Source organism: Aethalodelphis obliquidens, unplaced genomic scaffold, assembly GCF_003676395.1.
Source record: "Aethalodelphis obliquidens isolate GAN/ISIS:26980383/991018 unplaced genomic scaffold, ASM367639v1 scaffold3, whole genome shotgun sequence".
Lineage (NCBI taxonomy): Eukaryota > Metazoa > Chordata > Mammalia > Artiodactyla > Delphinidae > Aethalodelphis > Aethalodelphis obliquidens.
This window is the reverse complement of record NW_020837947.1, coordinates 32,735,784-32,762,194: the sequence shown is the minus strand read 5'-3', so window position 1 is coordinate 32,762,194 and position 26,411 is coordinate 32,735,784. Positions and strand designations below refer to the sequence as shown.

At 35.8% G+C, this 26,411-nt stretch overlaps 1 protein-coding gene across 2 annotated transcripts in view; it reads left to right on the top strand.

Moving 5' to 3' along the window:
• Positions 1–26,411, top strand: part of LAMA2 (laminin subunit alpha 2) — a 447,101-nt gene that overhangs the window by 86,700 nt on the left and 333,990 nt on the right. For both annotated transcript variants that reach the window (XM_027086788.1, XM_027086780.1), the window contains exons 4-7: positions 14,473–14,652; positions 17,574–17,663; positions 19,054–19,171; positions 24,502–24,680. In XM_027086788.1, coding sequence (XP_026942589.1) covers positions 14,473–14,652; positions 17,574–17,663; positions 19,054–19,171; positions 24,502–24,680 — 567 coding nt within the window. The remainder of the gene's footprint in view (positions 1–14,472; positions 14,653–17,573; positions 17,664–19,053; positions 19,172–24,501; positions 24,681–26,411) is intronic.

The following is a 26,411-nucleotide window of genomic DNA, read 5'->3' as shown; positions in this document are numbered from 1 at the left end:
AGGGAAGCCCCAAGACATTTATTTTTAAGTACAATTTCATTTCTGTATCTTACAAGCCTTGCCAGTCAAATTTTACATATTGAGAAAAAAAAAAAGCACCCGCCACGTCATTCATATTAGTTCCCCTCCACCATAATGTGCCAGAATTCAAGAAATTTATTTTTTTTTTGTAAAACTAAGTTTGGTGATGCCAAACATCTGGGTGAAATGGAAAAATATTTTTAGTCATCAGTGTTTATTACTACCTTGATATTGGTGTCATGGAAATGATAAATCATAATTAGCATTACAATTTGTCAAACAGATGTTCATTGAAATACAAACACAACTCATTCTACAAGCTGGAAGGACATTTTAGATGACCCATAATTTTTGTTTTCTTCTCAGAGTTAAAGAGAAAAACACTATTAACATAATCCATCCAATGATGTATAAAGATAAGGTATATTATTTTATAAAAGAATTTATACTAAAATGATAATGTGTTGAAATTAATTTAACTTGTTGTGTTTTAATGATATTAATGACTGAAAACAGCAGCAGGCAGAATTATAAATTACATTTAAGGTTCAAGCATAGTGTATATTTTTGTCAGGTTTTCTTCTTTTAACTCTAAGGTTTTTTTTTTTTTTATAAGTGTCATTGACATAGTAAAATCCTTTCCATCATGAATGATTATTTGTCTTCAGTGGGCTACAAGTATTTGATTTGACGAGTGAAAAGATTTCTCCAGTAAACTATCTTTGGTTGCCAGTTTCTTTCTTAAACGTTTAATATTTCCCAACAGCCTTCGTTGTTAAGTCTTTAGGAATGCCAGAGCTGTAAGAAGCCCTGTAATTCTGGGTGGTGGAGGAAAAATGTGCATAGGCTTTACTAGCTGTACCTTTCTCTATTTCAAATTTTAATTCTTTAATTTCTATCCTGACCTTTAATTTTTGTGACTTATTTTTCTTTCCCCAATAACCTTTGTTTTTGAAATAGTCTTCCTCCTACCACTTAAAGAAAAATTTCAGAAATAAAGAAAAACACAAGGACTATTAAAATGATTAAGGAGAAGTCACTATTGTTGTAAACAGAGTACTCCAAAATAGGTATTTTGAAAGAGCAGCATTCATTTGAATGTATGAACTCTGGAATACTTATTTTAAAATTATTCACTAATTTGTTGACCTACATACATATTATATTTTTATTTGAAAAAGAAATGGTATTGCTGGTGGTATATGTGCACTTCTGTAGACATTGTGTAAATTGGTAATGATATTTATAAGAGAATGTTTTCCTTTCTCTTTGTCAGTGCCATCATTTCTTAAATATACTACTGGTAGGAAAATAGGGATTTATAATTGTAAGAGATTCAGGTAAAAACAAGGTGGTAAATTAAAATAGAAAATTAGTTCAATTTTATTTAGAATATGACATAATTTTGAGACCCAGTAAAGGGACTTTAAAGAAGCTGGGGTATAGATGCAGCAGTTAAGAGGCAGGACTATTTCTCCTAAAGTAAATTACTGGAGGATGGAAAGGTCATGAGATAAACCAGTGAAAGGGCTTAATTATGATAGAGAAGAAAGAGAAACAGAAAAGAAGGTGGATTATCAGGAGAGAAGGGAATGAATATTGATCAGATTTTCAGAAAAATCTACAAATAAACCCCAGTCCATACTAATGCAGTCATAGGCCCCATATTTCTTCAAAACCAGCTCTAGTGCATTGTGAATAAAGGTGGGCTTTGGAGCATGGCCGTTGTGGTCCCTGGGCCTGGGCAATGGAGTGAGATGACTGGGATAAGAAAAGTCTGTATGTCATCTTTCCACATAGGTAATCAGCCCAACTGGATGCCTATAAGTAGGATTTCAGAGATTCTTACTTGTGTCTCTCAAAAGACTGCCATACCTAGGCAACTAATAAGGAATGACATCTCCTATTAATGAGTCTATGTCTTTAATAAGCACTTGATCAGACAGAAGATGGCAGGGATGCTGATAGTGTCAGGATACAGGAGGCCTAGAGAAAAGATACAGGGAAGTGTGTGATGAGAGAGAAAAGGTAATTTTGGAAATGGAGAGACTGGAAGCATTGCATTCTGGTCAGTGAATATTCACTGGACTTACAGTGTACTTTTATTTCAAGGAATGAAGTTCACAGCTGTTAGAACTACAGAAGCAACATATCAATAGATAATCATGACATATGCTTATTTTTAATATTTTATAGGTATTATTAGTATAAACTATCTCAAAAAAGATTAATGGTAGCTTTTTATTTTGAAAATAAACATAGTAAGAGGCAAAAAGAAATGAAACAGTCTGGTTGCCATTTCTCATTGGAGAAACAAACAAAAAAATTCTTAAGCCCAACAGTGACATTCATAACAATTTTCTAATTTAACTCCTTTTCTCTTTTGTTAAGGAGGAACAGCTGTATTTTTATCATTAATAGAAAGGGGGGCAGTCCCTAAACAGCCTATTATAAATTCTTCTAGGAAAGCATGTTACAAATAATTGAAAACAAACCTGATTCTGTGAATTTGGCAGCAAATGTGTAACAGAAAGCAATTCAACCCTGGCCTCTAGATGATTGATTAAATTTTTTATTCCCTTTACCTTTCATTCACGCCATGTTTGTCAGAGGAGAGAGAAAAGGGAGTGTTTCAAAACAAAATCCACTTTAAACAAATAACAGGATAATGATCAGTGACCTCGAATCAGCCGTTTATTCATTTTTCTCAAGTTTGAATGTTTCTGAATATTCACTATTCTGCATGGGTTCCTGCAGAAAATGAGACCCTGAATTTCAGCACCCCCCCACCCCCACCAGCTAACCACAACACGAGCTGTATTTGAGCTTCTTTGAGGGCATGGCCCTGCAGCTTCCTGTGGTCAGTTATTAGTGTGAGTCCAGCAAAGGAACAAGAACACTGTGTACTCGGTCAATCTACAGAAAACTTCATCTTCTGTTTGTGTGGGAGGAGAGGTCCCTTGGTGCATTCTGTTTCTTTGAAGGGACTAGAGATCTGTTGGTGCTGTACAGATGTCAGGGGTGCAAGGAGCCAACATCTTATAAACCTAGTAAATAAATGATTATGGTCCAATTCTGTACAGAATAATGGTAAGAACCTGAACGTAGGCTACTGTTGACATGGATCATATTTGTTCTTGTTGTTCAATAAAGCATGTAAAATTAACACCTAACCTCTTAAATGAAAAACTTCCTTAAAACCTTGATATTTTCAAATGGTATCTAGTCATCTGTGCACATCACAGTGCTGTGTTGCAAACCTGGTGACTCCAACGAAATTTTAAGTATGACTGCACATTTATGGAGTCCCTTCCTGCGACAGATCCTTTTCCTTTTCGTCTTTCTCGTCTCACAAACTACTGCCCAGATGTTGGTAATTCTACAGCCTCCTCTTCCTGCAGTCCTTGTGTTGGCACGTGGTCACCTACTCTGTCCTCAGGCCCAAAGGTTGTCATGTCAGGGGATGGGAATATAAGCCATCCCCAAAACAATAGTCCCAGCATGGAGCTGGAGGGGGTTTGAGCTAGAAAGTCCTCTGATCATTCTTTCTCTTAATTCTTGTGTGAAATTGGATATAAGCAAGGAGGCAAAACGCAGGAAGAGGTCCTGCTCTTTCTTCCTGACACATAATCTCCTGTTGAAGTTCAACATTCTTAGTATTTCCAGATTCACCTCTCCATTGTGGGTGGGAACTTTATCACTACTACTTCCATTGTCCTGAGGCTGTCCAGGTTGCTGGTAGGTAAAGAGGACAGCATATTCTGCTTAGCAAAGAGACATACAACGGTTTGTGTTAGTTTTCTTACTCTTTCAAGAGTAACAACCATTAACACTTAATAGTTTTTCCTGTGTGCCAGGCATTTTCTATTCAGGTTGCATGAATTATCTTTTTTAATCTAGCAGCAGCATAATAAGTAGGTATTATTATTATTACTTGCCTTTTACAGAGGAAACTGAGGCACAGTGATATTAAGTCAATTGCCTAAATTCACACAGGTAGTAAGTGGCAGAGCCAGACTTTGATCCCAGGCAGTCTGCTTCAACATATATGGTCTTCAGCTGTCATTAGCTATCTGAACACACAACACACATCCACACATACTATCGTACAAAGCACCAGAAACGGTATTAGCCCAAATTAGAAAAGCATATATGGATAAACATTTTTGTAGTCTCACATACAGACTCATCGGTACTCAGATTTACAAGCCCACTGAAATAAAAAGTCCTCAGTTATCTAAGTATAAAATTTTGTTCCACAAAAACACCAACTTATTTTATTAATTGTTTTTACTCTGTGCAATGAAAAATCTTAGGATTAAAGAGGTAAATCCTGCAGTTTCTTCTTACAAAGCTAGGCCAGAGGCCATATTTAAAGTAATTGAACACATGTTTTCACTTGAAAGCATAGAAACTTGATCAACTGTGGATGGACAGTTTCACTCTAAAGATGAAATAAAATGAAGCAGGGCAAGAATAAAAACCGTAAGAGGTGAGTGGAGAATAAGAAAAGATATGAAGAAGACACCAAAAAATTAATAATGTGAAAGCAAAACAAGAAGAGAGAGAAAGGTGGCAAAAGAAGGGAACATTCAAAGAATGAGCCTGTCCTTGTATTGGTGCAAGAGGGCAGTCCGGGGACACATATCAGAGGGTGGGGGACGCGGCAGTCAGCTTGCACACACATAGGTCAGAGATATCAGAAATACGCCAAGCCTAGAGGGCATGCTCAATCTTGAGGACCTTGTGCTATGTTCAGACCCCTCTCTAAGTATGTATTAATATGTCTCGATCATTTAAAATCTGACATGTCGTTTGAAGTTGAACCTTTCTGAATCTTAAATTAGTTGAGATTGCCAATGACCATCCCCAAACGCTATTCTATATAAATGAGAAAAATCAAATTAATGTGTTTTTACAGCTTTCATTTAAATACTTGCAACACACACACACACACACACACACACGACACACACACCCTTCTCTCTGAGGAACTCTTGAGTCAGAGAATGAGAACGAGCGACTGCATTTCTTTTTCAAGTACACATCTAGGTTTTGTTCCAATCGAATGACACAGGATCTGGCACTGTATTTAGACCTCTTGCTCCAAGATTTTGTTTTAATTTTAAACAAGTGTTCCCACACAGGGACTGAAAACAAAACAGGAAAATGTTGCTTAAGTTTTCCTTTGTGTTGTTATTAAATGTCTTTCAAGTGTACTGATTGTTCTATCCTACTAATGTAGGTCATTGTACCCTCAGTTGCTTTTTTTCTATTCGGAACTGTCTCTAACAGCTCTCCACAACAAGGAAGAACATGTTAGTTTCACAGATATTTATTTTTGGTATTAGCACATTATTTTCCCCTTCTCTCTATAACTTGAGATTTTAGTACTTCCTACTAAGTAGAATTTGCCATAAAGTTTAAATTAATTTTTTTGCATATCAGCGCGTGGTTTTCACTTACTAAAATGCTTAAGTACTAAACCTGTCATAACTAATTTCATTTATTGTGATGTTAGTAAGACCTTAGGGGTTGGTTCTTTTCAGAACGATTGGTGCTTTAGCCTTCGATTTTTGGACAGGTTCTGGTTCTGATTTTGATTAATGTAGAGCTTTGCTTCCATTTACCAGGAGGTTCTCTACTGATATGGATCAATCCCAGGAGATGTTGATGAGGTCTGCAGCTATCCCTTGCCTTAGTGATCCTCTGTGCTTTAATATACTTCATTCTTGCCCCTTTGCAGGAGGCCTGAACACCATCTGACCTGGGGGTGGGTCCTGAGTGGTGACCTGGGGCATGGTAAACAGTTTACCCAAGGAAGTCTAGAACAGATAAAACTAGTGGGATAAACCTGACACAGATTCAAGAAGAAAAGCCAAGAGGTGGGGAAATTGAACAAGCTAGATAATTCCAGAGGAGCAAGAGCAGGATAATAGAGAGAAATTGAAGTTAAAATACTGGTGTCAGTCACAGACAGGTTTGGAATGGAAGTAAGGCAAATAAATAATGGAGAGCGTGTATGGAGAAGATTGTCTCACCAGTGGTGAGCTTAATGTTGCTAGAAGTCTTCAAATAGAGCCTAGATGACCAGCTATTATTCATTCAACAAATGCTTACTAAACCCCTGTTCTTTGAGGTAGTGAAATGGTGAGCTGAGGAACTCAGCCAAAGAAGTCAGACTAGAATCAGAACACATCTTGGCTATATGAATTAGCCATCCTTGTTAAAATTTCAATGTCTATTTTCTCTTCTTAAAAAAGGAGATAATAATTGCACCAATTTCATGAGGTTGTTGTAAGCATTAAGTGAGTTAATACTATTTGAGTTAGTACACACAGATTATATGCAAGAGTGCCTGGTATCCAGTAAGTACAGAATCATAATCACTATTGTTTTTATGAGTAAGCTCCTGTATATTGCAGAGAAATTTCTGAAATAGCTATGAGGTTGGAATAGGTAACTAATGATTTATTCTCTTAATCTATCTTTGGTTGAGACACACCCAGAACGAAATTTGGAGCAATGCAAATGTTGGAGGAGAGTTGAAAGAATTCTTCTTCTGGTGATTTTCCCCTCATGGTCTGCTCTGGAGCAACTCCTCTTAGATTCTTTTCTTGCTGTGAATTTCAGATGATATCTATATCCCTATACAGTCTCAGCTGGACAGCACAAAGATTTAGTAATGACACCTGCATTTGATAAAATTTAAATGAGACGCTCCCAAAAGAGACTGAGAAAACCTATTTTGACAACTCTTCTTTTATCCACGCAAATATCGTATACTTTAATGGGAGGAAGAAAAACACAAATGATAAATGAAAAATTCACAACTTGGAGTACTTTTAAAACTTATTATTTGAAAATAATTATAAATTTTTAGAGAGATGTAAAATGAGGTCATGTGTCAAGGTCCTTTTTGAGGGAAAAAAGCTATTTACATTTAATAATTATTTCCTTTTTTTGAAACTTTCAGGAACTTAATTGTCATTGTTTCTTTCATACATTATGACCAGTGGGCTCTTCTATTCAGTTATGATGGATTACATGTCACTCATCTGGACATGTTTCAGATGAAACTAATCTAAGATCAAAGGGCTTAGAATTAAATGCTTTGCTGGATTGCTTTGACTTGTACAAAGCAAGAACACCACCAGAAGCTTTTTGAAAGAAGGACCATACCAATTTCGAAACTTTGAGAAAATTGGAACTCCTAAAACAGCTAAGACTTTACTTCTATTTTTAATCTTTCCAAACCACTTAGCCTTTCTGTATGTTAATTCCATAGGATTTAAAAAGCACTGCCACATGAAATCTGGTATTCGTACAAAAAATTAAATAACTCTGAATAACTCTGATACAGAGAGTTAGAGAGAGAGAGAGAGAGAGAGAGAGAGAGAGAGAGAGAGAGAGGTTCTCTTCTTTGACCAAGAGAGAAGCTACACAACCTTTGGAGCACAATATTTTAACTAGTTTCACTAAGAGAGGAGAAAAATAAAAACATAAGATGACAGATACTCATTGAAGAAAACTGATTTTCTTATTCTACTGTAGTTTATTAATGACCATTACTTTGGCAGTGATGAATCTCTGTAAATATTTCATGGAAGGAAAAGTTTTCATCCAGGAATAACAAATTCAAGAATTGTAATTCTAAAGAACAGGAGGAAAGCAATCTAAGTTTCAGGGGCAATTGGAGCCAAGTAGGTGTCAGAAAGGAGATATACTATGGGAGTCAGAAAGACCTGTTAAGACTAAGCTCAGGGTACAGGTGTCAGTGATACAGTCATATTTATTAAATAGTTCATTAAGCTGACATTTCCTTATATTCTTGGAATAGATTAGTTAAGGAAGTTAATGTCATTCACAGTCTTTGACATTTTATATGTTAAAATATTACTTTTCCAGCAGCACAGTAGTCATCAACCATGGAAGTATAGTAGTTGTTTTGGTTGGGCTTATAAACTTCTGATGATAGTGTGATGTTTATTAAGGACCTTCCAAGATAATTCAGTACACTACACTCTGCATGAAAAGAAAATCTTTCCAGTTCTGTTAAGTAGGAATACTGAGGCACCTAAGGATATACAAGTATATTGCATTATTTTTATATTCAAAAATGGCTCTATTAGTGACTTAAATAATTTTTGGATGATTTATCCAAATGTTGGGGCTACAGGAATCTGCCTGTAATGTTTTGTAGGTACTTGAATTATTACACCTCTAGTGAGATTTATTGAATTATGTCAAATAAAATTTATGCTAAAATTCTTGATGTACATCCAATAAACGCAATTAAAAATATAGGTGAAATATATACAAAGTCAAAATTTAAATGACATACACAATTCAAAAATTGTGAATGTTTGAAGAAAGAGTTAATTCATTGGAAATTCTATCACAGTCTATAATATTTGGGCACTGTTAATGATTTACTCATTCAACAAATAATTATTGAATCTACTAGATGCTACTCACTATATTAATCACTAAGACTATACTGTAAATAAGACAAAGTTCCTACTCTCATTGAGCTTACAGTCTAGTAGCAGATACAAGCAAGTAAATAGGCAGTGATCACAGTGGAGCTCAGAGAATTCATAGGAAGAGCTCCTAGACAGGACATGCAAGTGTTCATGGAAGGAAGGAATTGACATCTTAGCTGAGACCTGAAAGGTATAAAGTATATCTGTGCTAATGGGAGCAGTAGGGAGACATAAAACACGTTTGAAGGTAAAGCCAACAAGATTTGCAGAAAAGTTGGATGTAGGAAGAAGGAAAACAAGAGCAGGCAAGCATGACTCCAAGTTGTTCGTCCTGGGTAATAGAAAGGATAAAATTATTTAATGAGATTGGGAACACTGAGGGTGAAGAAAGGGAACTCAGTTTGAGATATAAGTTTGAGGTACCTATTAGACAGTCGCATAAATGGATCAAGAAGGCAGTTGGATTCTGTATCTGGACCTTAGGAGAGATCAAGCCTGGAGATATAAGTGTGGGAGGCATCAGTATAGATGGTACTTAAATCTGTGAGCTTTGGTGGGATTGCTAAGTGAGTGTGGGTAGAACAGAAGACAAGGCCAAGGACTGGGCACCATGGTACTCCAATATTAGAAAGTTAGGGAGGAGAGAAGGTATTAAGTAGAGAGGGAGATTGGGAATGGGTAACTGGAGGCAAACAAAGACAGTGTGGTATCCTGGAAATCAATGGAGTAATCAGTTGTTTCAAATGCTGTTAATAGATTAAGTATGGTGGAGACTGAAAATTGATCATTTAGAGGCTCCTGTTGACCACCCAGAGCCAGAGTCAGAGCCTTTGTTCGTGCTGTGCTAGAAACACAGTGGCAAATTGGTGCACTGTCACCTTTTCCTAAGCTTCATACAGATCACCCCCTTTCTCCAAACGTATGCTTTCTTTTTTTTTCCCATGCTGGGTAAAATACAAGTGATTAGGTTCATTTTTTAAAGTTATCGTTATGATCTTATTCTCCCTCTCTGAATTAATATCACATTAATCATGATTAGATTTAAGAGGTTCCACAAGTCTCAACCACTCATTTACATACATGTTCTTTGACCACACCTATAGATAGCTGATCTCATCCTATACATATGAAAATTATTGTTCTATCCTCTGGTGTCACCTTACTTTCAAATTGTTATACCAATTTCATTGACACACTTAGAGATTGATAAAGGGGATTTTAAAATATTCGTCAAGTTGTCAACTCCATCCACTTCCACTACTCATTTCAAAGTTTCTTATCCTTATTAATGATCCTTAAGTAGCCTTCATTCTCCCATCCATCCACTCAGTAAACTTCTATCATTGGGGAGGCTGTTAGGAATATAGCTTTTCCAGTAATCTAAAGCAGAGGTAGTAATATAAATAGAAAAACATAATAATAAGGGGCCATTATACATACTAGAATTTCGATTATTTGCTGCATAAAACGTCTTTAAATTATATTCTAATTATCAAAGTAAAAATACCATAGAGGCCCTCAAATCTTATCCATCTGCAAGGGAAACATGATTTATATAGTACCCTTACACTAATAAAAATAATTTATTTGGATGAGTAGAGTGTAATATTGATTTAGTCGTAAAAAGAGATGATCTCTCATGAGTTTTTTTTTCTCTTTATCTATCTGTGAAAGTTAATTTCAAAGAAGAGTGTAATTTTAAAATCTAAAAAACCGGTGGTTAATCAGGCTGATATTTTCAGTTGGAATAAATTCCTTTGACAGCATGAACATGTATCCACTAACATGTCTGTAATGGAAGTCATTTCAGAAGACACTAGACTGCCACAGACTTCCCACAGCCTCTCAGCAAGACAGTGGTGGTCTTGAGGAATGATACTTTTCATCTTTTTGAAGATAGACACCCTCCAGTTGTTACCCCACAGGAAATCAGGAAGTATGCTAAACTATCCAGTGGAGTTGGAATTACACAGCGAGGTTCCAGTGGAAATATCTTATCCAATATTATGATTTATTTGGAAGGAGAGTTTTTTTAAAAAGGAAAAAAATTGATGGAAATAAGCTGCACAAAACATGGCCAAACAGCTGTCTGGTTTTCTGTCTCAGAAACAGCTTGGGACTAACTATGCTCACAAGATCTCTTGGCGGAGTAGCCTGATGAAAATACAAAAGCTGTGAAGAGAAGTATTCTTTTGCTGAAGCCTTTCTTTAGCGATCATATGGTTTATTAACGTAAATGAGAACATGTTCACCATTTTTTAAAGTTCCTGTATGTTTAAATGAGGCACTTACTGATTCCATGTATAGCACAAATACAGTTCACCATAGCATTAACGCCAAATAAACCTTAATAATTTTTGGAAAACTTAATTCTAGACATGGTCTGATTTTCTCCCTTCAAATAGCATTTTTAGGAGCAGTCAAGTAAGAGCTTGATAAGACAGAAATTTAGCATGAATTCAAGGGCACTGGTGAATTTTTGGATGCCAAAATTAATCTGTAAGGGGAATTCATTTTAATTGCTTCATACATCTATTTATTCATCCTTTACCGTTTAATGGATACCTTCTTAAGTAATAGAGACAACTTGACTTTAAACACATTTCTGGCTCACCTGTTAGATGCCAGAACTGTGGAATATACAAGATCTGTCTTACTCTTAAAATTTTCTACATCAGATGGGGAGGATAGTCAATATTTGGAGATTTATTATTTTAGAAGACCTTGTATTTTATCATCCTCAAAAGTTGATTTAAGTGAATTTATTCTTTACTAAGTATCCAAGGTAGGTTCAATTAGCTGGGACATTTCATATTTTTATCATGAAGCATTTTGAGTCTATTCTTTGTGGCATCAGAATTAGTTTCTCATCTCAGAGTTTGCTGTATTTATTCCTCTAGTGACTCAGTAGTTTATTGGCAGTCAGTTTGTAAAATTCTCTCAGGGATTATCTAAATGCAGAATGTTAGGAATGGAGACACGTATTGCCTCTGCCGTCAAAAAGTGTAATTAACACAAATGATATATTGTCTTGCAAAAGTGGATGAAAATTCCAGTGGGTGACCTCAAGTCACAGTTCCCAGTGCATTTACAGACTGTTGTGTTCCTTAATAGCTCCCAGCCCAGCACAGGACTCCTTTCTTCTTTTTCATATTTTATTTTTAACATCTTTATTGGAAGATAATTGCTTTACAATGGTGTGTTAGTTTCTGCTTTATAACAAAATGAATCAGCTATACATGTACATATATCCCCATATCCCCTCCCACCCTTCCTATCCCACCCCTCAAGGTGGTCACAAAGCACCAAGCTGATCTCCCTGTGCTATGTGGCTGCTTCCCACTAGCTATCTGTTTTGCATTTGGTTGTGTATATATGTCCATGCCACTCTCTCACTTCGACCCAGCTTACCCTTCTCCCTCCCCATGTCCTCAAGTCCATTCTTTACATCTGCATCTTTATTCCTGTCCTACCCCTAGGATTTTCAGAACCTTTTTTTTTTTCAGATTCCATATATATGTGTTCCATACTGTATTTGTTTTTCTCTTTCTGACTTACTTCACTCTGTATGACAGACTCTAGGTCCATCCACCTCACTACAAATAACTCAATTTCGTTTCTTTTTATGGCTGAGTAATATCCATTGTATATATGTGCCACATCTTCTTTATCCATTTATCTGTCGATGGACACTTAGGTTGCCTCCATGTCCTGGCTACTGCAAATAGAGCTGCAATGAACATTGTAGTACATGACTCTTTTTGAATTATGGTTTTCTCAGGATATATGCCCAGTAGCGGGATTGCTGGGTCACATGGTAGTTCTATTTTTAGTTTTTTAAAGAACATCCACACTGTTCTCCATAATGGCTGTATCAATTTACATTCCCACCAACAGTGCAAGAGGGTTCCCTTTTCTCCACACCCTCTTCAGCATTTATTGTTTGTAGAATTTTTGATGATGGCCATTCCGACTGGTATGAGGTGATACCTCACTGTAGTTTTGATTTGCATTTCTCTAATGATTAGTGATGTTGAGCATCCTTTCATGTGTTTGTTGGCAATCTGTATATCTTCTTTGGAGAAATGTCTATTTAGGTCTTCCACCCATTTTTTAATATTGAGCTACATAAGCTGTTTGTATATTTTGGAGATTCATCCTTTGTCCGTTGATTCATTTGCAAATATTTTCTCCCATTCTGAGGGTTGTCTTTTCATCTAATGGTTTCCTTTGCTTTTTAGCCTCCTGTGTGTGCGTACACATGGGGTGTGTGTGTGTGTGCGTGTGTGTGTGTGTGTGCAGTCCAAAACTTACCACTCAATTTCAGTTTCTTTAACAATTTTAATCTCATTTGATTTATTGCATAGGTAATAATGCATTTACAAAGTACAAAAAAGTGAAAGTAGTTCTTCCTGTCATTATATTGAGAGTTTCCTTATTCTTTTGTAAGGTACATATAATTCACTGTATAGATGTATAATTTATTTAACCAGTCTCACATTGATGGATATTAGATTGTTTCCAGTCTTCTGCTATTACCAAAAAATGTGGTGGGAATTCAATATAGTTGTACATTTCATTAATTTCATGTTAATTAGTGATATATATATATATATAGATATATATGTATATATCTCTCTATATATATATCTGTAGGGTGATTCCCCAGAAGTGGAATTTCTAAGTAAAATATTCTGTGCATTTGTAATTTTGACAGTTATTGCTAAATTCACCTTCATAAGGGCCTGTGCCGTTTTACACTCACACCTGTAAGTATGTGAGGATTGCTGTACCTCTTTAGTCTTGCCATCCAGGAGTATTATCAATATTTTAGGATTCTGACAACCTGAAAAACTGGAAAAGGTTTTTAGAGTGGTTTTAATTAACGGTTCTGTTATGAGTGAGGCTCACTATCTTATCAAAAGTTTAATAGCCATTTATATTTCCCTTTCTTTGAATAGTCCTCTTACATCTTCTGTCTGTTTTTGTGTTGTTGGTATTTTTTCTTGTTGATTTATAGGAGTTCTTTAGGCATTAGAAAAATAATTCCTTTATCTGTGATAGAAGTACTTCTTATTTTATCAAATGGTTTATTCCGCATTAGAATTCTCTGCTCTCATGAAATCCCTGTTAGAATATGTGGGCCCCATGCCTCCAAATTAGCTTTGGAGGGTAATTCCTTGACCTTTTCTCCACTTTTTACATGGAAAATGACATGGTTAGATTTGATTTCTTCTGGTGTCAATTGTGCTAAATTATTTTCCTGAAAAAATTACCATCCTGTCCAGGTTTTAATATATTTTCATAGAGTATATTTTTCATAGAATGTGTTATATCCTTGATAAATTTTTTGCCTTCTTGATCTATCAATTACTAAAAAACAAACAACAACAACAACAAAAACCAGCTTACTGAAATTTCTCACTGTGCTTGGAGATTTGTGTAGTTTTTCTTATAATGTGTCCATTTTTGCTCTCCATATTTTAAGGCTATATAATTGGATACTTTCAAGTTCAGAATAAAAAAAAATTAAGCTCCTGATGGTTTCTTGCTTTTGTCTGATATTTTGTAACTTTATTATACCAAGTTTTCTGGTTTCCCACTGTATACTACAGTCTTAAATAATGTTAGGGCACAATAATTCTCAGAAAATGAATGACTGACAAGAATTTATAGAAATCCTAGGAAAGTCAAGTAGATGCACTGCCTTGGAACAGAGAAATATGGGTAATTGCAGTATATACAACACACCTGAAATATAAGCAAATAAATTGCATGTATATGTACTAAAGCATTCATAAAATTTCTCAATTACTTCGCTGCATTCCAGTAAGTAAATATGAACCTGTATCTGCCTGACTGACTGGGAGAAAGGGAGCTTAACTTTATTTTTCTAAGAAAAATTAAAACCAGATATTTAACTTTTGGTAACTTTAATTGTCAAATGATTTCCCACCTTGCGTAGATTCACATCTCTTTGATCAATGGGAGACCAAGTGCTGATGATCTGTCTCCTGAACTGCTGGAATTTACCTCCGCCCGCTATATTCGCCTGAGATTTCAGAGGATCCGCACCTTGAATGCCGATTTGATGATGTTTGCTCACAAAGACCCAAGAGAAATTGACCCCATTGTCACACGAAGAGTAAGTTACAATGAATCATACTGGAACTTGTGAATGATATTGCACCCATCGTTTTAACTGTCTGTTAAATAGTTTTAAAAGATATCTTTCAGTGAAGGAGTGAAAGACTTTGAAATTCCACAGACCTTCCTTTGTTTAAATCTAAGCTCTGCCACTTATTAGATGTGTAACATTTATCAAACTTTTTAACGTTTCTAAACTTTAATTTCCTCTTTGGTACAATGGAGATCGTAATGCCTAGATCATTATCTTAATTTTGAGGCCTAAGTTAGTTTTTCGACACTTTGGGTAATCCATACTACTATTATAATTGGCTTTGGGGGGTGGGTGGTTACTACAGGAAGAGAATGGGCTTTGAAACATTTTTGGTTGCAACGTACACTAAGAAATACATTTTATATCATGACTCAGTACACACACTCACACACACACACACACACACACATCACATGACATCTTGATAACCTTTAATGTGCATAGATCAGCTGGTGATGTGGAGATGCAGATTCGGATTCAGTAGGTCTAGGGCAGAACTGAGAAACTGCAATTCTAATAAATTCCCAGGTGATATGGATGTCACCGTTCTGTGGACCATTTTGTCTAATTAAATAATTTAGTTTTATGCTTCATTAATGAATCACAAGGCACTGCTAGTTCAAAAGAGCGCTGCTATAGGAAAAAAGTGATCATATATACTATTTTATTTTCCTTTATGAATTGAATATCAGGAAAAAATGGTCATAGCATCCTTTCAACAGATCATTGAAAGCAGGAGCTACCAAGTGTTGTTTTCCAGTGTTAAACAGGAATTTGAGAGATTATGACATAGACGATCAACCCAAGTTGCTATGAGTGATAACTGTTCTTTCTCCTATCCATGCCGCACCGTATTCACTGGTTTACTCATCTCCTTTATATGCTGCTACACAGCCAAGACACTATTACCAAGAGAGTCAATTCAGCAGTAAATCCATAGAACAAATATATGCTAACAGCGGAGGAGAAAAGAGGATTGTAGGGAGAAACTGAGATTGTGAGAAAAAGCATCGCTCTAGAATGACCCTACTAAGGTTAGACGGTTGCCACGAATTACCAAATTGCTGAACCGGCTGGCTGAATACCGAAGGGTGGTACTTTTCACAATTCCTGAGTACCCCTTGCATATTTTCTCTTCTCATTACTTAACTTACTCACACCTAACCTCTCCATCATTGCAAAATAACTTTTAAAGTTTTATTGTCCCCATGCAACACGTGTTGGATGTTTTAGTGCCCTTATTTCCAAACCTGAAATAATTTTACCTTGTCTTATATTTCAGTATATTGTTAATTGTTTTATGCAACAGTAATCATTATTTTTCACCAATGTTTAGATTCTTCACTTGTTAAAAAAAAAGATGTTTAATTATAATTTTGGTATGACTTAAAAATACACACCAAGGAAGACTGAATAATTTTGAAGTGAAATTTAATCTTTCCTGACAGTATATCTATCAAAGAAAAAAATCAATGGAAATAAATGTGTTCCTTTTATCATCTTTTGCAGAAAGCAGAGAGGGGTTAGGGTGCACATCTATTATTTATAACTTCATTGTACATGAGCCTTTAAAATAGTGCAGTGAAATTCAACATATAAATGTGTTTTTTTGAAAGTACTCAAGTTCTGTAAACACTACATATAAATTTAAATATATAAAAATAGGATATTGAATTTTAGCTCCTCTTCATGACACAGAAATGAAGCATTGCACATTTATATTTAAAGCAAATTTCCCAATTTTAAAAACACCTACAAAACTACTGTCTCAGCTTTCTGAGCAACTATCCCTGTTTGTATCTGTATTATAAGGTGATGAAGTTAGTGAAAAGCAGACTTTTTTATGTCTAAACTACACCTAAACTCCCTTGCAAGTTACAGTAGTGTGAGGTCTAAGTATATCAAGTAAGATAAAGTAACAAAAATATTATAAAAGATACTATACATAAATAGCAAAAACAAAAAGAATTTTAAAAAGAAGTAAAGAAAAGAAGTAAATTGGAAAAGGGAATTTGTATTCAGGGAACTTTGTGTCCACCTACTTATTCTCACTAAATGTGTGGGGTTTTTTTTTAGTGTAAATAATTGGAATAATAGAACTGTCTACCATAAGATGGTTATTTGGATTCCATAAGGTAATACGAAGTACTCTCACAACTATAAAATGCTATATACAAATTAAGTAAAATTTTTACATAGTCCTGTTCTGTAATTACAAATGATCTTTTAAAAATAACTGAGTAGATGAAAATAAATAGAAACAGTCCTGTTAACTCAGATAGGAAAGTAATTGCATGGATATTTTAACATAATAATGAAAAAAAAGTATTCTGCACATCTAGTTTACTTCTCACATTATGTTAAATCAATCTTATAATTAATTTTCATTTTCTTCTTAATATGGTTAAGAAATGTGTTGTTATGAGCACTATTTCCCTAAATTTGTTGATTCTTTTCAAATCCATCGAGTAAAACAGCCTGCGTATGATTCACGAACACTGATGTTCCTATAATGATAATAAAAACGGTTTTCTTTCTTTCAACTTTTATGAAGAATTAGTGCCCTTGCTCCCCCGCCCCATAACAATTTGCTCTCAATAATAAATACTCCAGCATGGAGTATTTGTACTGTGCAGTCCTTTGTACTGTCTGTAAGAAAGAAATTTCTAAAATGCCCACCTAACATAAATTAGAGGCATTCTGTCCCTGGGCTATGATTTCAATGTGAGGAGTTACTGGATACTTTTGTGAACCTTCTGTTGTTCTCTAGTGCTTCAAACTAAGGATACAAGCAGAAAGCCAAGTTTTTAACTGAATGTTCCCTTTTGTTGCTTTCACCTTGCAGTAGTCTTAATAGGATTTCTCTCTGGATTGCTTTTTTGCAGTATTACTACTCGGTCAAGGATATTTCGGTTGGAGGGATGTGCATCTGCTATGGTCATGCCAGGGCTTGTCCACTTGATCCAGTGACAAATGTATGTATATTTATAGGATGCTTTGGTAAAACGAAGCTCTGAACTGTAAAATGCTTCATGAGAAGCTTTGCTGACAGGGACGCTGTGAATGGGTGTCAGGCCCCCACTTAACAGAAAGCCGTGCCAGGGTGAAATAGAGCTGGCAGGTAGGATGATAGACTTTGAAGGTAGCCATCGCAGTAACAGAAAACAAATTAGTTTTCTTCCAAAAAGGCTCCAAACTGGTCTATATATTTTGAAACCTTTCTAGCTATGACAGCCAGCTGTATGATTTAGCTTTAAAGAACTCCTGTCATCAATCAACCTGACCCTTTCTTTTAAGAATTTTCATCAAAAAAATTAATGCAAACAAATGAAAAATGTACATGGAAGTAAATCTAAATGACCATGGAACCGGAGGCTGAGGTAGGACAGGGGCAGGAAGGAAGAGAGTATTCAAGAGAGCTTGAAACCGCCAGGTCAGAAAACGCTGGAATGGTTTTGGGTTGAATTTTTCATTAATGACAATGGACTAAATGAACATAACCTAAAAAAGAAGGTGAATGAGCATCTGTTTTTCTCAGTCATAAATAAACTGGTGAAATAGAAAATCATCCACTTTATAGTGTATGGAAGAAATGTGTTCAATAGTAAGATCAGTGAATGTAGCTACATATGTAAAGATTCCTTTTCCTACTAAAACTGTAATGCAAATGGTATTTCTCGAATAGTATTAGTTTTCTGACTAATGCATCATAGTATTACCTCCTCGGGAAGATTCAAACCCCTGGCATATTTTTCTGGGCAAGGTTGTGATCCTGCTTTCTTCAGAGTGTGGGCACTATCAGGGGTATTGATGAGCAGTATTTCCCAAGCTTTGAGAGATCAGGTGGCAGCTTTGGAGGGCCAGTTCCATGTGATGAAATAAGACTGTACTCAAAACACACACAGACAGGAGATTCAGGCTTGGGGTATTAGATTTCTATTCTGTCCATGCCCCTCTATGCCCCTCTAGGAATCTACTCTTTCCCCCCTTCCTACACCAAATGTTAATTGTACTTTGAGGGAATCCTTAAAATGGATACATCCCACCCAGAAGACCTGTGGATCTCAGGAATCAGAGAAGGGATTCTAGTCTTCTAGACTATTTCCAGCTGGTCCTCTTCTCTCTTCTATGTCTGAGCCCAGTGATTCCAGAGCCAGCCTGGCTCTCCCTCCCTAAGCTGGTGTTGATCAAATATACCCACTCCCAAGGCTGGCACCTCTTCCTTCCCAGACTGACGGGAGTTTTAGATTTTGGTACATAGTCTTGATGTTTCCTTTTTCTCTTCATTCTACCTTTCAGGGGAAGCCCCTCATTTATGGTTCCAAAGAATGCTGAAAGTATGCTTTTTCCCCATTTTTTGACTAGAAATCCCGCTGTGAATGTGAGCATAACACATGTGGTGATAGCTGTGATCAGTGCTGTCCTGGATTTCATCAGAAACCGTGGAGAGCAGGCACTTTTCTGACCAAAACTGAATGTGAAGGTATGTTCTGACAAGCCAGCACCATGGGTAATTCTTCCTTCCCTGGGACACAGGTGATATAAACATGTGCTGATTTCAGGTGAGCGCATATTTCCAGTTCATATAATTTATCCAAGACAGTAGCTGGTAAGCTCTTTTACCCTCCTGTTTTAGAGTTTTCAAGTTTTTTTTTTTAATTTGACAAATATTTACAAAACACCCACGAATTTACCACTGTGTGAGAATAATGAGAAATAGATAAAAGCATAGTATACACTTACTGTCATCAGGGGTGAATCTGAAGCTTACAGCATAATATATATATACAAATGTAAATAAACATTCAATAAAACCTACAGGGTGTAGAGATTAACCTTCTAAACACGTATGTTTATAAAATGGTTCTGAAACCAGTATAGCTCCAGATCCTTCTGCCTGTTCCCTTTGTAGTTCCTCCCCTAAATAGCTCAGGTAAATAGTAAATAGCTTTTGAGTACCCATCATCTAATAAATGGAGAAAAACCAGAGGGAAGAGATCAGACCCTACAGGTTAGAGTCAGTTTGTTATCTGGGAAAGAAAGGACTCTGATTCATTAGTTATACTTATTAAAGGGTAGTGTTTGGGGGCAGTACCTGGGAAGAATAGGCAGTAAAACGTAACAGAGAGAAGGCAAGAAGTCAAATTTGTGGAGAAAGAATATTTATTTTAATAATAGGCATTAATATTTTAAATGTGTGGTTTCACATTAATAACGGTATAAAATGCTACTATTAGAAATGGTATCAGTGACAAGCATCAGCATAAACTACGCTATAGTAATTATTGGACAGTGACAACCAAGAAAAAGCCGGTAATGAAAAACCATAAAACAACTGGCTATGCAAACATTTGCCAACAAATACTCATTTATACTTTAATATTATCACTTTTGAAGTTTTCCCTGAAGGGAAACACCCAAGAAAGGTAGCAGATGACTTTGTAGCCTAATATGGCCAACTGTCCCAACACAGTGACAGGGAAGCTAGAGAAACTTCTGTTTCTGGAGATCTGTTCAGGCCAAGACGAGACCTAAAAACAAAGACTTCTGCTGAACTATAAATCCGAACTAGCCAGAAAGCCCAATTCTATTGAATTCAAATATTAATATTTTAGTGAATCAGTCCTAATCACATTTTTCAGTTCAGTAGGTGTATGTGGTCACAAAAACAGGCTTGGTAGCCATTTTAAACCAATACCAACCTTATGCATTTATTGAATAAAAATATTTATCATGTATCATGTGTCAGACAAGATACGTCCTTAAAATTATTGAATTGTAGCAGACTTTAATCATAAAATATTCCCCAAACATAAAATACATTTTCTTTTCAGTTTAAGATTCTGCCTATCCTATCAATGTCTTGAGTCCCTTCTTTTTCTGCACATATCTCTTTTGCCTTTTGAGTTGTGTCTGAGTGCTTGTGAAGATATTTTGGTTTAGAAATCACTCATTGTTACTGAGATGTATCTGAGGGAATGGGCCACCACTACCCAGTGTTGTAAGGGGGGGGGGGTAGCAGATGCCCAGCCCTTGTTTTTTATCATCTGCCCCCAACCCCATTCCTGACAATCCCTCAGGATCTCCACAGCTTGTCCCGACAAGAGCAGACATTCATTCCTAAGACTGAATTTAAGTTAAATGACACCATGAATATCTCTTCTCAAACTTCCTTAAATTTAATTAATTTCTCTTCTGCTTGTAGAATATCAACAGTCACACGTGGAACTTTTGAGCATTTGAGAGTAGAGATTCTTCCTGTTGTCTCTAACATTCTATCACAAAGTTATCATGATGTAACGTTAAGTGGCTCTGCAGAATCCTTTACCGCTCTCCACTTGTGTGTATGTGTTTAAACAAGGAAACAGAAAGGATGGATCAAACTTATTAGCAACAGGGATGGACAAAGCAACACAGAAGGAAATTTCCACTTGCTGCTATATACATTTTTATAAAATAGTGTTATTATAAAACAATTTTATCTTTCTTTGTGGAAGAGATGGGAGGTTGTATTTCCAAACTGAGAAAATAATTTCTTTTTTTGAAATCCACAAATTAAAGATAGGGGTCTTAACCATAAAACCTTGTATAAATATTGTGCTTTTGGCAATGTACACATTCGTAAAAGCTTATATGAAAATTTTATTTTCCAAGTTGAATTGTGTTCCATTCACCTCTTAATATTTAGAAAAATCCTGCAACGTGACAAATCCCTCTATAAAATGAATAACTGCCTTCTAATTCATTTGAATTTAATTTCGACTTTTATCAATCTAGCTTATTTGAGGCAGGTTATATCTCTAAAGTGCAAAGGATATGTATTCCATTGCTAAGCCTGTACTAACAGACAGTGTCTATCATGTGTCTTGGACATTCTGTGAAATAACAAACTGCTGATGACAGAGTGAAAAATGGCTGCTCTTTGTGAGTAGATATTATCTATGTCCTCTAAGGCTATAGATGAAAGCTGTGCAGGCCCAGGACCTTTAAACAGCAGCCAAGGCTGTAGGAAAGGGCCCTCATACATGAAGTGTGAAAAGGACTGCTCCTCAGGCATCAGTCTTTACCTGCATTAGCTCATGGTTATAAGTACAGTCAGCAATACTAGTTCTAAATAATGTGAGAATAAATTTGTATTCCTCTGTATTTCCCTCTAGTTGTACTTGTAGCAGAAATCTTGACTATTTCTTACAATATAGTTTTACAAGATTTTTGAGAATTCTTGTGCATTGTCCTAAAGATATAAAACTGCTTATGATGCCTAGTGATTTATATTTGTGACTACATGTCCCCTAGAATACATTTTGAAAACTCTCCACTAATATAGCAAGAGTACTATATCTTAAATCAAAAGCCAACAAGGTGAAGAAGATATTTGCAACAAACAAGAAAAGGAGATAATATCCTTACTATATGAAGAGATCTTCCATAGCAATAAGAAAAAAATTCAAAACAACCTGTTAAAAATGAGCAAAGATCAAAACAGACATTGCTCAGGAAAAAAATATGATATAACCATATAAAGAAATGATCACACTTATTTATAATTAAGGAAGTATCCATTAAAACAATAATAGTACTTTTTTTAAAACTTACCAAAGTGTTCATTCATTCACTCAACATATGTTTGAATGCTCACTGAATGGAAAATGTTTGTAATACACAGTTTTGGTGAGGCTGTAGGGAAACAGTTTTATCCTATCTATCGGAGGGAGAGTAATCTGACATAGCATTTGCAGAGGGAATTTTTTCAAGTTAATTAAAATTAAAATTTCCCATGCCCCTTGACTAGAAATTGCACTTGCAGGAATTTAATCTGTAGATGGACTTGGATAGCTGTACAGGACATTTTATCATCCTTGTCTTTAGTACCCAATTGCTAATACCACTGCTACTGACATTTACAGGGCTGAGTATTTACTGTCCCAGGCGTTCTGCTAGATGATCTGCATTCTCACCACAACCTAAGAGTTAAGTACCAAAATGACGCTAAGACTTGAACTGTCTCCTCAAAGTCACTCAGCTGGCAAATGGGGAGCCGTCTAACACCAGACCCCCACTCCTAACCCCGACCTCCATTGCCCTCCTGGTAGGTACTCAGTGTTATAAAGGAGAAATCTGGAAACAATGTAACTGCCCACTATTAGGCTTCTAATTAATCAAGAAGTACCCAGTGTAGCCATAGGGAAAACGTAATACCAATAGAGAAGGAGCCATGCTATTTACTGTTAGTAAAAAGACAGTTCAGAACAGTATATAAATGTCCCCTTTTGTGGAATTAAAGAGCTGTGTGCCGCACACAGGCCCGTGCACGTGCATACACATGCACACATACGCACACACGTATAGATGTGGAAATCAATGCAAGGACACCTAAGAAACTCAACATATGAGGAAAGACATTGCATAGTATATTTTTTGCCTAGTTGCCATCCTAAAATAAATTCTACCCATTTTTCAAAGCCTTACCCAATTCTTCCTGGGGAAGTAATTTATCATTCCTCTGAACGCCTGTAATGTGATATGAAAAAGAAAAGGAGAAGAAGAGAAGGGGGTTACAAAAACATAGAGGATGAAGATGAGGGGAAGTGGAACAGGGAAAATCATTTGGGAACTTATTTATAACGCATTATGCTAATGATTTTACGTGCATTTTAAATATCCCTACCTAGTAATTACTACTGACCAATTCATGTTTTATATGGAAACTGAGCCTTAGTGAAATGAAGTTCCCTACCTCACAGGACTACCAAGGAGTGAAGAGGACACCCAAATCCAAGACTGGCACAAAACAGCGTGATCTCACCACTGAGCAAACCAGCTCTCATCTTGTCCTGATACCTTGGCACTTACCGTACAGCTTTTCCTTATCAGATAACTTGAAGGGATTGTGGTAGTGGTTAGCCCTGCAGACTCTGGAGCCCGACTTCAGAGTTTGGCTTACAATACTGACTTGGTGAACTTTTACTAGTTACTTCACTTCTCTTTGCTTGAGATTCCTAATATATGAAAAGAGGTTAATAGAGCCTGTAAGTCACAAAACTGTTGGAGAATTAAAATCAGTGGTAATAAATATAAAACATTTAGAACAGAATGTGGCATATAAAAAAAATCCCTAGGTTTTAGTTATGATTAGTAGTAAAAGAAAGGAATAACATTTGACTCTTGAACAACATGGATTTGAACTGCAAGGGTCCACTTATAGGCGGATTTCTTTCACTAAATGCAGACAACAGTGCTATAGTACTACACAATCCGTGGTTGGTTGAATTGGGGGATGAGAAACCAAGGACAGGGAGGGCTGGCTGCAAAGTTATACTCTAATTTTCCATCGTGCAGAGGATTGGTACCCTTAACTCCTGCATTATTCAAGGGTCAAGTGTATATACTAAGCATCCTTTTTACCCGTAGTATCTAACACAGAGGTTCACATATAATGATTATTCATTACAGATTACATGGATGTTAATCATTCAGTACCATACTTCAGTAATTTGTTTGTCGTAATAGGAAATTGTAGGGTGAATTATATGAAATATCAGTTTTATAAGATAAAATCAGTCAAATATTGGCAATTTCATATGCTTCAGCTTAATTTATGTTTTAACTATTTCAAGTTCCATTAAAACATGCAAATTTATTTATATGTCTAATAAATCCAAGTACTTTCTAGATACCTTTGTATTGATTATATATATATACATATAATGTAATATAATTTTCCATATGGTATAAAAATCTCTTATGTAACAAAATATTATTTTTAAGTATATCTGAAATTAATGTTTATAAATTTATTTTTCCCTAATGTAGCCTGCAATTGTCATGGGAAAGCTGAAGAATGCTATTATGATGAAAATGTTGCCAGAAGAAATCTGAGTTTAAATATACATGGAAAGTACATTGGAGGGGGTGTGTGCATTAATTGTACGGGAAACACTGCTGGCATAAATTGTGAGACATGCATTGATGGTTTCTTCAGACCCAAAGGGGTAAAGTATGCTTTTTCTTTCATTAAGTGTTATTTTCGCTTTTTCAGACAGAGATGTATTATAGGGAAAAATAATTTTGATAGCTTCTCTAAATAATTGGACTTCAAATTCTCAAAGGTGACTAGAAATATTTCATAGTAGAAACTGTATAAATCTTTCAAGATGTGATATAAAATATTTCCATCTCTCCAGAAAGTCCCATTGTGCCTCATTCCAGTCAGTCACCACCCCCAGGCAAACTCTGTCCTGATTTTTAGAGCATAAATTAGTTTTGCCTCTTAGTGAATTTCCTAAAAAAGAAATCATAAAGTATATAAAATTGTTGGTCTTCCTTTCACTCAATTTAACATGTTAAGATATATTCATGTTGTACACATCAGTAGTTATTTCTTTTAAAAAAAAATTGCTAAGGAGTAGTCCTTTGCGTGAACATATCTTAATTTTTAATCCATTCTCCTGTTGGTGGATATTTGGGTCATTTCCAGTTTTTGGTTAGCTCCTATAAAACAGTTTTATGTGAGTCTTTTTGTGGTCATGTGTTATTAACCTTCTGTAAATATCTAGGAGTAGAGTACTTGCTTCATAGGATAGATATATGTTTGACTTTATAAGATACTGCCAACATTTTGTCAAGTTAGTAATACTGTTTTACATGTTCACCAGAAATGTATGTAAATTCTAGTTCTTCCACCTTATCTCTGTTATTTGGTCTTGACTATCTTTTTGAATTAGCCATTCTAGTGGATGTGGGTGTAGTAGGTATGGCAAGTGGGTACTAGGCAATCACTAAGTCATTCCCATCAATGCTTGGTGCTACAGCAGATCTTCTATTATGAATTTACAGCAGATCCCATGGATTAAATTCTTATTTTAAGTGTTTATTGGCTATTCCTATATCTTCTCTTGTGAAGTATTTCTTCAAGTCAAGAAATTGTTCTTTTTTATTCTAGAAATGTTATAATTTTAACTTTTAGGGCTATGGCCCATCTCAAGTTAATCTTTGTGTAGGGTATGAAATAATGATTGAGATCTATGTGGTTCATCTGTTGTTCCAGCACCATTTTTGGAAAAATACTTTCTTTTTCTCTTTTAAATTGTTTTGAGGCAGTTTTTGAAAATCAGTTGATCTTTTGGGTCAACATCTGGAGCCCCAGTTCTGTTCCATGGATTTATTTGTCCATCTTTGTGCTAATGGCACACTATCTTGATGACTTTAGCTTTTTTTTTTTTTTCTTTTTTTTGCGGTATGCGGGCCTCTCACTGTTGTGGCCTCTCCCGTTGCGGAGCACAGGCTCCAGACGCGCAGACTCAGCGGCCATGGCTCACGGGCCCAGCCGATCTGCGGCATGTGGGATCTTCCCGGACCGGGGCACAAACCCGTGTCCCCTGCATCGGCAGGCGGACTCTCAACCACTGCGCCACCAGGGAAGCCTGATAACTTTAGCTTTAATAAAACTAGAATTCAGAAACATATGTGCACTAACTTTATTCTTCCTTTTGAAGATTGTTTTGGCTATAGTAGTTTCTTTACATTTCCATGCAAATTTTAGAATCAACTTCTCAATGACAGAAATATTAGTTGGGATTGTTGTATAGAATCTAAATGCAAATATGGAGAGAACTAACACTTTAACAATATTGAGTCTTCCAGTCAATGAATATAGTATATCTCTTCACTTATTTCTGTCTTCTTTAATTATTCATATCAGTGTTTTCAGTGTAGAGATCTTG